Raw genomic sequence first — 14,968 nt, 5'->3', positions numbered from 1 at the left:
GGAGAGGGTGGCCCGCACTTGGGCCTGGCGGGAGCCACAGGCAAGAACCCTTGTGAGGGGTAGCCCCGAGCACAGCCTCAGACCTGGCGGAGAGAAGGGCGAGAGCGATTTTGGAAACAGGCTGACTAGGCTGCTAGGTGGGCCAGGGCCTCCCGCGCTGCCCTGCCCGGCAGAGCTCTTACAACAGCTGTCTTTTCCCCCACCTCAGAATAGCATTCCTTTCGAACACCACGGCAAGTAGCTGCTCATCTCCCGCTGGAAGGCAGCACTGGGTGAGTGTGCTGGCGCTGGGTCCAGTCTCGGTGGACAGCAAGGCTCAGGGCTGGGCGGGAGCTGCCCCCCAAGTGGGGGAGGCCACAGGGGCTCGGGCTTGCATGCCAGATGCTCGAGGGAGAGTGAGTGTCCTTGGATCTGCTTTTTCCTCGAGTGGATTTCAGAGCTGCCAGGGCTGCACCAGGCACCCCCTGCGCCCGCCCTCTGGGTCTCCTCCAAGGTTCGGGGCCTCCAGAACATCCCAGACCACGTGGTCTGGGCTCGGGCGCGACGGGGTGGTGTACTGTGTCGTGCTCAGCTGCGTGGCGCCACGCTCGGTATTGGGACGGGCTCTGAGGCCCCTGCTGTGCGCGGGCTCCTGGGGGCCTCGACCTGCCCGGCCTTCTCGGTCCTCTCTTTCTTCCATCTCCTTGATTTCTGTTCCCTCGTTTTGTTGTTCTTCCCGAACTCGGCCTCTGCCCTGTCATCGTGTCCACGCGGCTGTTGTCTGTCTTAACCTTTCAGCCCCTGGCCCCTGCTGCCTTGGTGCATGGCTGATGTCTGGGCTGCTGCCCTTCGCCGCTGGCCTGGCCCTCAGCCTCTCCATTCAGCAGAGGATGCGCAGCTTCTGTCAGCTTGCGCCGCTCGGTCCGCCTGCTGCAGGTGGACGTGCTGTGCGCTCTTGGAACCATCTGATGGGCCTGCCGGGCACCCCTCCCTGGGGCGCCGGGCCTGTGCTCCCTTTTCCGGAGCGCCGAGTGACTTTCCAGGAGGGGAGGAACCGAGCAAACCTGGGCTCCTTGCCGGCTCTTGCCCAGGAGCGCGGCTCGGGGGTCCCCGGGTCTCCTTGCTTGCACGCCTCTTCCTGCTGTCTTCTGCCACTTGTCTGCTGAGCACGTGTCCTGGCCGCGGCGGGACTCCCAGCTGCCGGGGGGGGCTGCAGCTGGGGGCAGAGGTGCCCAGAGCGGGACTGGGCGGCCCTGGTGCGTCCTCTGGCCTCATGCTGACCTTCTCTGTGCTTTGGCTCCGACAGATTCCCAGTCGGGTGGCTTCCAGTGGTCTGCAGCCTGTCGTGCACCGATGAGAAATCTCCTTTGTGCTGTGAAGGGGCAGACACTGCATGGCTGATCTACTTTTACCCACCAAGGCTTTCCCAGCCCCGCGCCCCGAGCCTAGAGCAAGTGCCCACAGCCGGAGCGCTCCTGGCACTCACCCCGCGGCGCCCGGGGGAAGCGACACACAAACTAAGCTGGACAGACTCCAAGCGCTGCCACTGCCGGGGCTGCCACCCGAGGCCCTGGCCTGAGACCCCACCGTCCTGGGCTGGGAAGAAAAGCAGAGTGTGAGAGAGACAATTTGCAAAGAGAATCAAACTTCCATTCAAGAGTCTTTCCGTGTCCCTCCAGTGGCGGTAAACCTGTGCTCCCTGAGTGTTCTACTCTATCAGTCTTTTACTCGGTTAAGACAGTTTTGTATCATTTTGCTAAAAATTATTGGCTTAAATCTGTGTAAAGAAATCTGTCTTTTTATTGTTTCTTTCTTGTCTGTTTTTGCGGTCTGAGAAAAGATGTTGACTTGAAGGAGTCCTGAAACGGCACTGTCTGGAGTTTCTGTGTAGATGGAGCCACCCTGTGAGCCGCAGGGACCTGCTGCTTGTTTGGTTTCGTGTTAGTCTGTGGTCTGCTTTGCGGAGGGCCTTCCTGCTCGGAAGCCTGTGGCACGTCTGCATACGTACGAATAATGTGTGCTCGCGCGCCTCCTCTGAGCCCTTCCACCTGGTTTTTGGCTGTCTCACTCCTCTTTCCCCACTTCAAACGGAAATGCCTCTGTGACCCAAGAACGTCTTGAACGTCTTCCCACTTGTCAGCTGTTAGGAAGTGCAGGCTGCTGTGCAGAAGGTCCCGGGAGGCCCCAGGCAAGGCAGCGGAGGGCGAGGAGGATGTCGAGCTTCAAGAGCCTGGAAGCCGAGGCCCTGAGACCCGCGTGGACAGTCGGGAGGTCCCGAACTGAAAGCTGCCGTAGCTCTGCTCTCCTCAGGAGAGGGACACTGACTGCAGGCTGTGCGGGCGGCACGGGTGGCTTGTGCTGATTTTGGTGATTGTTGCCTAAATGTCTTTGCATCTGGGGGATTTCTAAACAGACTGTAAAAACCACCAGCACTGATCGGTACTCGATAACCGTGTTACCATCTGTGCTCCAGAGGGGTGGTGCTGTCACCGGAGGCCACACTCTGCCCGGGAAGGCAGTCGGCCAAAGGGTTCCCTGCCTCACAAGTCCCCAGAGCAGAGGACAGGAGCGCAAGTCTGAAATCTGACCCAGAGGGGTGTCACTGTACAATGCCTGGGTGCCCCGGTGTCTCATGGGCCCTCAGCTGAGCACACGGAACCGAGCGGAAACGCGGCCACGCGGGCAGAACCAGAGCCCCTGGAAAGGCAGAAGGCGAAGTGGCCCTAGGGGCAGAGGGGCTTGGGGCCAGCCCAGTTGCCACCCTGCTGGGGAGCATTCTTGTTGGAAACTGGGGTGTGTTAGAAGCCAGGGACCCGGAAGAGCCCCCCTCTTTGTTGTCATGTCGTCCCCCCCACCCCCCTTCAGGTTTCCTGTCCCTGAAAGGCTGGTCGTGGGACAGACAGTGGCTGCTTGCTTTCAAGGCTGGCAGCCTGTGTGATCGATCTGGGGCTCCTTCTGGGTCCTGACCTGGTTACTGTGAAGGTTTTTGGGGTGCGGAGGGAGGCTGCATTCCCGGGAGTGCAGGGGAGGTTGGGCAGGTCCCTGGCCAGTTTGACATCTTTGTTGCCTTCACCAGAGTTAAGTTTTCCCCTCTGGCCGGATATGACCAGCTGCAGCTGCTTTCTTGGTCCCCATCTGCGGTCCCTGTGAACCCCACGGCAGACTTGGGGTGCTGCTGGTCACGTTTGAAGCGCGAGCTCAGCCGCGGGGACCGTGGCTGTGCTGTCTGTACCGCCGCATGCTGGGGTCTGGGTCCGGGCCGTGCCCTTGTCACTGCTGTTTGTGTCCTTCACCAACGGTGTAAATAATAAATCCACAGTGACTTCTGCCTTTCTTTTCCGCACCTCGTACATGCTCACCTCCGTCGGTCTGAGGGTGTTCAGTGTGCGTGTAAATAGTTGTAAAGCAGGTTTTCAGGAGTGAGCGTTTGTGTTTGTCCTGGGTGGGGGTGCCTCTGGCCTGGGGGGCACGTACCCCATGAAGCGCCTCCAGCCAGGCTGCGTGCCGCTGGGAGGGGTAGGCTGGGGTGCAGGGGCCGCCACTCCACGCTCGCCTCGCTCCAGGCTGCGTTTGCCTGTTGAAGCCGCTGAGGCTCACGCGCCGTCCCGTGCGTGCAGTCAGGCTGCCCGCTCCCCAGGAGCCCCCGTGGAGGCCGCGCCAGCTCTCTTCCTAGATGACCCTCGCACTCACACACAGGCCTGAGAAGAGGCGCAGCCTCACACATGCAGCGCTCCCTTGTGCCTTTCCCCCCAGGCTCTACCTCCCCCAGCCTCAGCGCCTGCCCTCCGGGAAGCCCCCAGCCCATGGCCAGGCAGCCTCGGTGGGGTCCTCGGGCTGTTGGGCTGGCCCCATGGGAGGGGGTGGGTGGCGCAGGAGCACAGCTGGCCCCCGAGGTGCTGGGAGGCCAGCAGACCCTCCGGACACCCTTAGGACAGCATGGGCTGCCTGCAGGGGTGTTGTCTGGGCCATCGGGGTCTGTCCTGAGGGGCTGCATCCCGAAGTGCAGGGCGGGGTCTCCCTGCTGGCGCTCAGCGGGTGAGATGGGGGCAGCCCGAGAGTGCTGGCTCCGTCGGCCTTCCACCTCCAGCTTTGGGGTTATGTTTGCACATCCTCCAGAAAGGAGCCCCTCTCCTGATCCCTCAGGCACTGGGTGCAGAGCTTCCTTTGGCCCCAGGGGGATGTTGGGTGCGCAAGTGGCAGCCCCTGGCACAGCCCTCACCTCCCCTGGGGCACTTGCTCAGCGCTTCCTGACCATCGAGGCCCGCAGCCCCCCCCCCCCGTCTGCCCACAGATGCATCCCACGCCTGGGATGGAAAGTCAGTGCGTGTGCTCGGAGGCTGCCCCACCTGAAGCGCCACTCTCCGCTCCGTCCTCGTTACCAACCAGCTAGGCGGACAGAGGCCGTGGCTCACCCTTCCGGGCTCCGGGCTGGGGCGGCCCTTGGCTGTGCATGCAGACAGCGCGTTCTGTAATCGGAGGCCTCTGGGAGCCGTGGGGGGTCTCCAAGAAGGTCCCTGGGTTCTGGAGCCTGAGGGACGGTGGCGCTCCCACCCAGCCCCAGGCACAGGTCACAGGGTGAGGAGCAGGCGCCCCCCCCCCCCCCGGGAGGGGTCCCCACTGTTGCCTTGGAGGCTCTGGGCATGTCCCCACGATAGGACTTTGGAGGGACAGCCAGTTCCCGGCTCCTTCATGTCACGGTCAGGTGACCCCTGTGCTCTCTGCACCCAACACCGGGCCCTGGAGAGCAAATGCAGGGAGGTGTGAGGAGCTGACGCAGACAGACAGAATGGACTGGAGCCCGGGGAGCAGAGGCTGGGCAGAGCCCTGCCCCACACTGCTGGGATGTGCCAACGCACTTGGTTGTCTGGGAGAGCCCCAGGTGAGGGAGAGGGCGTGGGTTCCGAGCAGCCAGGCCTGCAGGACCCGCCCCAGCGTCTCCTCCCTTCTCGGCTGCCCGGAAAGCCTGGCCAGTGTGTGGCCTGCTCGCCACCCTTCTTCTCCCTCCTCGGGTTCCTGGGTCCTGAGGCCTGACAGACGGGGTGCTGAGCAGCCGCCCCCGCCCCCCGCGATAAGGTCAGCGGCACAGGCTGGACTCTGCTGAGGTCAGGGGCCCCTCTGGCCACCAGCCTTGCCCACCCTCCTGAGCCCTGGCCTCCGGGTTGCCGGGGCAGCTGGGGGCCACCAGCAGGGGTCTGGGCCTGGCTTCACAGAGCTGAATGGTGCCAGGCAGGCCGGCCAGCCAGGGCAGGTGGGGGCATACAGGAGTGTGCCTGGGGGTCGTTGTGTGCCCACGGGGGGCCATGCCTGGGCTGGGTCTACGACGTGAGCTCTTGCTTTTGTTGCAGAGGAGCAGGGAGATGGCGTCTCTCCGAATGCACGCGGCCCGCCAGGGTGCCCGCTGCCGTCCCCAGCGCCCACGACGCACCACCTACTGAGGGCAGCCCCAGCGGCCTCAGACCAGCTCCCGGCCACGAGGGCAGGTGGGTGTGAGCCCCCGGCACAGCCCGTTCGGTGGGCAGGTCTGGGCCAGTGCCCCCAGGGCCAGAGGACGGGACCCAGGCACCCAGGGGACAATAAACGGAAGGCAGGAGAGTCAGATTCTTTACGCACACGCACGTGCACACCAGCGAGCCACATGCTGTATCAGCGGGGTCCTTGTGGCACTCGGGGGGGGCCGGGCCACGCTGCCGCGGCGGGCACCCTGCTCCCATGCGCGGCTCCCCTGTCCTTGGCGCCGTGCAGGGCACCCTCTGCTGCTGGCAGCTGGCCCGGGTCCAGCGGGGAGGGCTCCAGAACAAGTAGCCAGTAAAGAGCTGACATGCACCGTGAGGAACAGAAGCACTTTGTATAAAGAACCGGTTTCTTAAAACAAGATTTGGGGTGAACCAGGGAGCACCCCGTCTCCTCTACATTAAAACAAAATTCCACGCAGCTCCTAGAAAACAATTTGTTCCTGAGGCTCCTCCTGCTCTACGCAGGTTCGTCTCCGGCTATCCCATGGGGGAAGCTGGGTGTTCATGAGGGGGCATGTGTGCAGGGGCCAGGGGTGGCCGGGGGAGGCGTGGATGACGGGACGGGCAAGGGGGTGACGTGGCTTGGCTTCACCCCCGCCGTCCCCCCCTGCAAAATGCGAGCAGGGGCGACTCGCAGCCGGAGCCGGTGATGGCCCCGCCTGAGCCTGTCCCGTTGGTGACATAAACGGCCTGGACGCCTGTGCTGCCCCCTGCGCCCCCGGCCGCTAGACGCTGGTCTCGGGGCTGTGTGCAGCCTCCCCGCTCTTCTCGGGGCCCCCTTGGAGGAAGCGCTCCACCTCGCGTGCGTCCACGCGTGGCCCCGCGGGCGGCTGGCCCTTGTCCTCCTGGGCGCCCGCTGGCCCTGCCGTGCCCTTACCCACGCAGCAGGCGTTGCCCAGCAGCAGCACGAGGGCGGCACTCAGCACCTCAGCCCCGGCCAGGATGAACACGTACTTGTACACGTGGGTGGCGTCCAGGAGCTTGCCTGCAAAGGGCCAGGCGTCACCACCCGCCAGGCCAAGGCCCCGCCAGGCCCCCCTCAGCCTTCCCTGTGTGGCAAAGTCGGGGGAGCATCTGTGGGGTGACTTCCACGCTCCCCTCACCCTTTCCTCTTCCTCCCGAGAGAGGACCCCAAGTTAAAAGGGGCTCCCAGCAGGTTTGAGGCCTTTGTGGTGACAGCAACAGAGATGCAGTGTGAGCAGGATGGGGTTACAGGCTGTGGGACCGATTCCTGCCGGTGACCCCTTGGGGCCCTTCCTGGGAGCTTCCTGGAGTCGTGGGGTCAGCTCAAGGACCCCGAGGCAGTTAGGGGGACAGGGTGGTGCCCAGGCTGCTCCTTCTGGTGCAAGGCCTGGCTTTTGCCACTTTGTGTCCCCTCGGCTCTGGTGCCCCCTGTTGTGGGAGGGGTGTTCAGGCCAAGTGCTCACAGCCAGTGGGCCAGGAAGTACCCATCACACCTAGGAGCAAGGGTGGGTGGGACCGTGGCTTCCTGTCCTCAGGCCACGTGGTCACCCGCAGAGGTTGTGCCCTGGGGACAGCCCACCAGGCCCATGGGGAGGGGGCGCTAACCCTCACCCTCAGTCCGTGCACGGGTGGGCAGTGGGGGCCCTGGCCTGGCACCGCACCCTGGGTGGACAGCAGTTTGCATCCTCAGTCGACCCCGGGCAGGCCGGGCACTCACCTCCCGATGGGGGCCCGACCAGCACAGCCAGGGCCTCCAGCAGCAGCACCAGGCCGATGGCGCTGGAGAACTTGTGGGTGCCCACGATGGCCATGAGCACCTCGAACTGCAGGGCGCCCACCATGCCGTAGGAGATGCCGAAGAAGATGCAGAAGACCGCCAGGCCACTGTAGTCGGAGGCCGTGGAGCCCCCCAGGTCGGCGATGCCGTTGAAGAACATGGCGAAGCTGAAGAGGTAGACGGAATAGGGCCGCACCCGCCGGAGCCCCGTGATGAGGCCGGCGGTGGGCCGGGCGACGATGTCGATGAGGCCCAGCACCGTGAGCAGGAAGGCGGCCTGCGTGTCGGGCACGGCCAGGTCCTTGGCATAGCTCACCACGAACACCGGTGGCACAAAGAGCCCCAGCACCATGATGGACGCAGCGAGGGCATAGACGACGAAGCCACGGTCCCGGAAGACGCTGAAGTCCAGGAGCCGCCGGGCCGGCCGCCCTGTGCCCGCCTGCCCCGCGCCCTTCTGCCCCACACCTGCCCGGGGCGGCTCCAGGGGCCTCATGAGGGCGGCGCACACACAGCAGTTGAGCAGCATGCCACCCAGGATGAGGAAGCCGCCCCGCCACCCGTACTGGTCCTGCAGCAGCTGCCCCAGCGGGGACAGGGTGCACAGGAACACGGGACTGCCCGCGGCCGCCAGCCCATTGGCCAGGGGCCGCCGCGCGCTGAAGTAGCGGTTGAGCATGATAAGGGACGGCTGGAAGTTGAGGGCCAGGCCCAGACCTGCAAAAGAGGGCTCATGTGGGGGCGGAGGCAGCCAGGCCGCCCAGCCCGGATCTCCGCGGCCGACATCCCCTCGGCGGAGCCCTTGGGGAGTTGGAATGGGAGTGGGGTGCCCTGAGGCTCCCCATTGCTACTTACCAGTCAGCACGCCAGTGGTGAGGTAAATCTGGACGATGCTCCTACAGAAAGATGCGGCCACCATGCCCAGTGATGCCAGGAGGCCACCCACCAGCATGACAGGCCGGCAGCCGAAGCGGTTCACACACATGGAGCAGAGCGGGCCTGGCGGGAGGGCGGCAGTGAGGGTGGTGGGGGGCCATGGGGGGCCGCGGGGGGTGGGCTATGGGGGACGGGGGGCCGCGGGGGGTGGGCTATGGGGGACGGGGGGCCCCTCACCAGTCCCGTAGAGCATGGCTAGCAGGATGGAGGAGATCCAGGCCGAGTCGCTATAGCCGATGCCAAACTCACGCATGAGCTCCTTGAAGAAGACGCTGACGGCCTTGGGGAAGGCGTAGGAGAAGCCCGTGATGACGAAGCAGCCGAAGAGGACAGCCCAGCCCCAGCCGCCGTCGGGGGCCACGATGCCCGTTGGACCGTCGTCCACCACGGCTCCCCCCATGGCGAGGCGGGCGGGCTCTGTGCTGCCGGAAGAAGGGGCACAGGGGGCTCAGGCCGTGGGACAGGGCACAGGGGGCCCCCCCAGCAGCTGTGCAGTGGGGCTGCTGCTCTCTGCAAACTTGGACCCCCACTATTGACCCCTCGCTGCGCTGGGCGTCCCACTGCCACCTTGCCCTGGGTGCTCCTCCCACAGCTCCAAAGGGCAGTGGCTTTTTTGGGCTCGGCTGGGACTCGGGTTACCTCCTGGGTTGTGGGGAGGGTGGCCCCGCCCGCCGGGGCAGTAGCAGGGCCCATCCCCTTGGGTCCGGCGAGCACTTGAGGTGGCGCCCGCTCTCCCCCCACCCCGGGAACTCTGGGAGGGAGCAGCCTGAAGACATGGGCGGCAGAGCCCGTCGTGGCTTGGGGAGCTCCTGGCAGCGTGAACAGCAGCTGCTGGCCGCCTCGGGGCAGGTTGGGGGGCGAGGCAGGCCCTGGGCACAGTGGAGGCTGGGGGGGGTGTTGACAGGGGAGTCGAGATGCCTGGTGTCGGGCAGAGGGCGAGTGCAGAGAGCAGGGTGGAGAGGAAAGCGGGCAGAGTCCTGGCCCATCTCCTCCAGCAGCTCCTCTGCCTCGGGCTGCCCTCCTCACTGTTGTGCCCTCTGACCGGCCCCTGGCACAGCCCCCTCGGCACAGCCCACGACCCACCCAGCGCTGGGGTCTTTGCAGCTGCCCCGGTGCAACCCACAGGAGTTGTGGAGGCTGGGGGCCGCCCTTTGCCCCTCCTCAGGGTAGGCCATCGGGCCCCTGGCCGCCCAGGGCTGGCGGCCACTCTTCCAGCTCCTGGAGCCGGCCTGCTGGGGCCCTCGTGCGGCTTCATTCCCCTCCTGGCCTGGAGACCCTGGCCTGCCTACCTCACCACGCAGGGGCTGCTGTGCAGGGCACGGCCGGTGCCACCTCCTCGCTGCCGGGACTCCGAGTCGGGGGCAGCCCAGGGAGCTCGCGGTGGGCAAGGCCGGTCTCTCCGCCGTCCTGGGTGTGCTCACCCGCCGGCTCTGAGGAGGGAGGAAGCCCCGACGTGTGAACTCCCGACGCCCTTCCTGCCTGCCGACCGCCTGGGGGGGGCTGTCACCAGCACATACATGTGGACCCCTCACCCGTCCCAGCTGCTGCTTGGAGAGAGCCTGGGGTGTCCCCCACCCCTGCCCTGAGCTCGCCAAGGTCCCAAGGGTGATGGCTCCCAGGACGGGCTGTGTTGTCCCTGAGGCGAAGCCCTGCCCTCGGCCACCCCAGGGCCCCTCGCCCACTGCCAGGAACAGCCAGAGGAGCCGCTCCCTGCAAAAAAGAAACGGCACACCGTACCCGGGATGGACAGGGACACCATCGCCACCACGCTAGGCTTAAAGGTTCCCGTGGTTACCAACAGCAGGATGCCTCAGAGCAAACTGAAGCCTAAGCAAACAGTTTTAGGAAGACCTTGAGATGGCAGCAAGCCCAAGACCCGAGAGCCGCGACCTGCGGAGGCTCATGGACCCGGGACTGAAGATGGCGCTCGTCCAAGGGGCTGGGCAGGGCTGCCTGTCTTCAGGATCCCGGCCCGGGGGCTTGTGGGTTCACCGGTGCCTGTCACACTTTTGAAAGTGAATCAAGTGGCCACACATGGCCCTAGGAGGGGAGCACAGGAACGGACCGGGGGTGTCTCGCTCGCTCCTGGGTGGACACAACGGGGTTGTGCAACGGAGGCCTCTGAGGTCTCCTCTCCTGGCCGTGCCAGCCACACCCTGGGCTCGGGGGTCCATGGGCACCCAGCCTTCGAAGCCCGCCCACCCCTTGCGTACTGCCCGCCCGGCCGGGCCTCCCTGGGGTACACAGGAGGCGACAGCCCGACAGGAGGCCTTGGGGACCAGAAGGGCCTGTCATCAGCCCGGCCACGGGAGGCAGGAGGCGTGCCAAGGCCCCAGGGTCAGGAGGGCACAGCACACTCCAGGACTGGCCCGAGTGGGCACCACGTGAGGCTCGTGGGGAGGAGCCGTCCTCCAGGCCATGGTGGGGCATCAGACAAGGCCCGGCCACAGGTGCACACCTGCCCACGAGACCCCCAAAGCCCTGCAATGCAGGGCTGCCCCCAGCAATTCCTCCAGTGGGGGCCAGGCCCCCCGAGCGGCCCCTCCTGCTGCCCACCCCTCCGCGTCCAAAGATCCTGCAAGAACGAGGCAGCCTGGACGCTGCCCAGCTCTGTCCATGCACTGAGACCGTGGCCGGGATTTCTAGGAGAAACCCTCTCATCAGCCCGCCCGCCTCGGGCAGGGGGCCGGGGACACAGCAGCCTCCCACGAACAGGGGAGCACCTGCCGCCCTGCTATTCGCACGCTGGACCCGGCCCAGAGCCGCTCCAAACGCTGGCATGTCTGCGGCACAGCCCGGCCTGCTGGCCTTTTGGTGACATTTACCCTGGGGAGAAGCATGCAAGCCCCGCCAGGCCCGAAATAGTCCCGGCCTGTGGGTCCCGAGGCCACCCGCTGGGTCAAGCTGCCCAGGGCCCCCTGCACCTGCTCCCCGTGGAGGTCCCAGTCCGGTGCTGCCCCCTCCTGCTCTGGGCAGGGGCTCCCTGGCATCACCCTCCCCACACCCAACAGCCACACTCCTGGTTTTGAATCCCACCTTGACACCCCCAAAGACCAAGCTGCAGCCCAGAGCCACCCTTTAGAGCACTTACACCTCTCCAGAGAGAAGCCCTGACCCCCATTTGCTCTTTCGTGACCCCTCGTCCCTCCAGGTACTGGCTGGGAACCTCAGAATCCACTCGGAGCCCCCCACCCACTCCACCTGCACCTCTGCAGGCCTCCTCACCTCCCCGGGACCCCCGGCCCCTTCACCCAGAGTCACAGTGCCCCACGAGGCCTGCAAAGCTGGGCACGGTCTGCACCCACCTCCTCTGGGACCTCCTCCTGGCCCCCCACCACGTTCCAGCCTGTTCCCTGCACACGATGGGCCCCCCAAGACCAAGGCTCGCTCCCCTCCCCATGGATCCTCAGCCCAGGAAGGCAGGCGTGGCCCCTGGGTCCTGTGCCGCGGAGGGCAGTGGGCACCACCAAGGATGGCAGCTGGGCAGGCCGGCCTTTGGCCAAGCTGAGTTCCTGGCCCAGGGAACCACTCCTGGGAGGTTGGCAGAAGGGGCCACTGATGTTCCTTTCTGGGCTCTTCACACGTCCGAGGTCTGGGAGACCCTGGGGCCACCACAGCCTGCCCTGTTCCACACCCCCAGCCTCCCAGTGCCAGCAAGGGCGGCCCCTTGGGCCAGCAGGGGCAGGAGGGCGGGAGGTACCCCAGTGCCCCCTTCAGGCAGGGTGAGAGGAGCAAACAGGACCAGGGGGCTGGGGTCCCACTGCTGAGTGGGTAACCCTGGGGACATGTCCCAGGTCTGCTCAGTCCCAGCAGAGGGCCAACCCAGGACACCAGGAGCTGCCAGCTGGCCCTTGTGCCATTCCTCAACCTGGCCCGCAGGACGGGGGTGCACCCCAGCCCCCATGCAGCACCCCGGGCTCTAGGAAGGGCCACAGCTGCCTGCTGCCTGTCCTGCCTGGGGTGGGGACACCAGAGACGAGGCCCCAGGCCCGAGGGAGAGCCTGGCCTAGCCGGCCCCAGGTCACCAAAGCCGAGTGCTCTAAGGCGGGGGCCGGGGGAGCCTGTCCCACCCCCAGGGCTCCAGGCTCCCCCCTCAGCCCCGTCCGGCCGACTTGCTGCGGCCGGGGTGGGGAGGGGACGGCCGGCGGGACCCTGGGCACCCCCGCCGGGCTTGGGGAGGAGCCGCCTCCCTGCCCTGCCGGCGGCCTCGACGGCGCTCCCGCGCGACCCCCGAAACCGGCCGGGCCCGCCAGGGCGGGGGCGCGGGCAGGTGGGGGGCTGCCGAGCCGGGCCGCGGGACGTGGAGGACGTGACCGCGCCAGGGGAGGAGCCGCCGCCGTATTGCCTGGAGTAGGCGGCCCCGCGCCGTTACCGTATTCGCGGGAGCGCGCGCCCCGCCCCTGCCCGGGGTTCCGCCGAGGGCCGCGGGGCGCGCTTCGAGCTGACGGCTCCACACGCAGCGCGGGGATCCCGCCGCCCACGCGTGCTCCCCTAGGCCGTGGGCGGCCCTGGTCTCCTCCCATGGCCCGGGCCGGCTCCGGCTCAGAAAACGCGGACTGGTGAACTCCTGGTCTCCGCGCCAGGATCGGGGTCCGGGGCCCCGGCGACCGCAGGCAGATGCCGTCCCCGTGCGCGCGGCTGCCCCGAGCGGCCCACTGCACAGAAGGGGACTGAGGTCGAGAGGTGTGGACCCACCCAAGGTGACGCGGAGAGGGCGCCCCAGGACCTGTCAGCGCCGCCGCGCCCCGAGCCGGGCCCAGGGCCAAGACGCCTCTGGATGGCTCTGCCGGGCCTTCCTCTCCCATCACCCCCACCCACCCACCACCGGGAAGGGCCTGCTGGGGGTTGGGCCGGCAGCCTACCGGCACTGGGCTTCCCCTCGGGACCTTCTGGTCACTGCAGGGCCCCACCCTGGGGCACGGGTGGGGGTACATGCCCGCACAGCCTGCCAGTTGGGGGGCCCCAGAGACCCCTCCACTTACACACACCCGCCCAGACTGTGGTGTGGAGGAAGGCCCCCCCCAAACCTTGACCCATCACCCGGGGTCAAGATGGAGACTGCCTCAGCACCAGGCCTGCCAGCGCCCACCCCAGGCCCCAACCATGCCATTGGGCGCTCTGGGCGGGAGGCCGCACACCTGCCCCCCCAGCCCCCCAGGGGCAGACCTCCCTCAAGGCTGCTGTGGGCTCTGGCACCCACTGGCCCGTGACTGCCCTGCTCCTCCCCAGCACAGACCGACCTGGGCACCCCCAGGACACAGCCAACTGCTCTTCGTGGCCTTGGACCAGGCCCTCCATCCTGGGTTGTGCAGGGAGAGCTGGACAAGCCCCAGGGCCCTGCTGCCATCTGCTGCCCTCGTCATCGTGGGGAGTGACCCTGTCGTCCCACATGCCTCTGCTTCCCTGGCCTGGGCACTTCTGAACCTGCAGCTCCTTGCCTCTTGGGGCAGAGTGAAGGCCAGTGGACCTGGAGCTGCCCCTGGGACCTGCTAACCGCTTCCCTAATGCTGGGCACCTCCCGAGCCCAGCTTGCTAGCCCTGTGCAGGTGCAGGTAGGTGTGCAACCAACCCAGCTTTCAAATAGGAAAACTGAGGCCATGGGCATGGGGGGCCGCCTGAGGCTCCACCTGGTTTTCCCATGGGCTGGGGCCTGGGAGGGGACTATGGGGAGCCGTGAGAATCGGCCTAATTCTCAAGGTTCCCCCACCCTACCCCCAAACTCTGCGTGTTGGGTCTGGGCTGGAAGCTACAGCCAGAGGCTGCTGCACCTGATGAGGGTTTCAAGCCCGTGTGATGAGGAGGAAAATGGAGAGGACAGAAAGCACCCCATGCCCTCCCATGCCTTGGCTTGGAGCGCACATGCTCCCCACTCCTTCGGGCAGGCCACCGTCGGGCTGGCGACTTGGGGGCACCCCAGGCAGCCCCACCAAATATAGCCGGTGCGCCCGCACTGCCAGCCGCTCCCGCCGCGGGACGGGCTATTTATACCCGGGACGTCTTCAGCGCCGGGCACAGCCGCCTCAGGGCCGGAGCCCAGCCCCCGAAGGCCGCCCGACGGAGGGGCTCCCGGGCGGGTTGTGGGGCGCGGAGGAGGCGCCGCGGGCGGCCCGGGTCCCCGGGACGGGGGCGCGCATGGGGGGCCGAGGTGGCGCGGGGTGTCCCCCGCCAGGGAGGACCCCGGGAAGAAGGGCCGAGGGGGCAAGAGGGCCGCCTCCCGGGGCCCTCCGCCCGGGCGCGCGCTCGGAGGCGTCTGCGGGCCCGCGCGCCGCGCATCCAGCCGCCGCCTACCTGCCGCCGCCGCCTGTGCCCGCCGCGCCCGCCTCGCGGCCCGGGCGCCGCGCCGGGGGCGACTTTAAGGGCTCTGGTCGCTCGCGCGGCACGTCCCCCGCGCACGTCACCGCCGCCTGGCGCCGCCCCCTGCCCGCCCCGCCCGGACCCCGCGTCGCCGCCGCACCAGCCCCGAGCGCTCCCCGACGGCGCCCCCACCCCCGGCCGCCGCCGCGCGCCTGTGCCAGGTGGGGCCCCGCCGTCCCGACTCACTCCCCCCTCCAAGGCCACCCCGGCCGGCAGGAGCTGTCCCCCTCGACCCGCGCTCCCTCCCGCGTCGGCGCTTCTCCCAGGGGCGGGTGGCCCGGGCCGGTGCCGGGTTATCTTGGGCAAGTCCCACGACCTCCCCCAACTTCCGTCTCTCGGCAGGGCTCTGCGCCCTGGGAAGCCAGATAAAGCCGCTGCCCACTCGGGCGAGGGCCCCGGGACTGGCTCCCATTCGTCCCGGCTCCCGGTAGGGCCCGGGGGTGTC

At 67.4% G+C, this 14,968-nt stretch overlaps 3 protein-coding genes across 11 annotated transcripts in view; 2 read left to right on the top strand and 1 right to left on the bottom strand.

Moving 5' to 3' along the window:
* The window catches only part of CSNK1D (casein kinase 1 delta), a 40,972-nt gene extending 35,379 nt beyond the window's left edge, over positions 1-5,593 (top strand). Inside the window, exons 9-10 of one of the 3 annotated variants that reach the window (XM_037810697.1) lie at positions 209-272; positions 1,286-3,308. In XM_037810697.1, the coding sequence (XP_037666625.1) occupies positions 209-241 (33 nt within the window). In that variant the 3' untranslated portion in view covers positions 242-272; positions 1,286-3,308. Of the gene's footprint in view, positions 1-208; positions 273-1,285; positions 3,309-5,324 lie in introns of those variants that run through there. The other 2 variants (XM_037810695.1, XM_037810696.1) reach the window with 2 other exon arrangements.
* CCDC57 (coiled-coil domain containing 57) overlaps positions 5,363-14,968 on the top strand; it is a 155,318-nt gene continuing 145,712 nt past the window's right edge. For 2 of the 3 annotated variants that reach the window (XM_037810650.1, XM_037810648.1), the window contains exon 1: positions 5,432-5,459. The gene's annotated coding sequence lies outside the window, so the exon portion shown is untranslated. Of the gene's footprint in view, positions 5,460-14,968 lie in introns of all 3 variants that reach the window. The other variant, XM_037810652.1, reaches the window with a different exon arrangement.
* SLC16A3 (solute carrier family 16 member 3) lies at positions 5,564-14,505 on the bottom strand. 5 transcript variants are annotated; one of them, XM_037810690.1, is made up of 6 exons: positions 14,458-14,505; positions 9,459-9,599; positions 8,347-8,591; positions 8,089-8,232; positions 7,174-7,950; positions 5,806-6,477 (listed from the first exon to the last, which is right to left on the bottom strand). In XM_037810690.1, the coding sequence occupies exons 3-6, from the start codon at positions 8,567-8,569 to the stop codon at positions 6,218-6,220; spliced, it is 1,404 nt and encodes a 467-aa protein (XP_037666618.1). In that variant the 5' UTR covers positions 8,570-8,591; positions 9,459-9,599; positions 14,458-14,505; the 3' UTR covers positions 5,806-6,217. The 5 variants fall into 5 exon arrangements, with proteins under 5 accessions (XP_037666621.1, XP_037666618.1, XP_037666619.1 ...); XM_037810691.1 differs by lacking the exon at positions 14,458-14,505 and adding an exon at positions 12,542-12,589; XM_037810689.1 differs by lacking the exon at positions 14,458-14,505 and adding an exon at positions 9,907-10,336.

This window comes from Choloepus didactylus, chromosome 18 (genome assembly GCF_015220235.1).
Source record: "Choloepus didactylus isolate mChoDid1 chromosome 18, mChoDid1.pri, whole genome shotgun sequence".
NCBI lineage: Eukaryota > Metazoa > Chordata > Mammalia > Pilosa > Megalonychidae > Choloepus > Choloepus didactylus.
The sequence above is the reverse complement of the archived record's forward strand: the minus strand, read 5'-3'. Positions and strand labels throughout refer to the sequence as shown.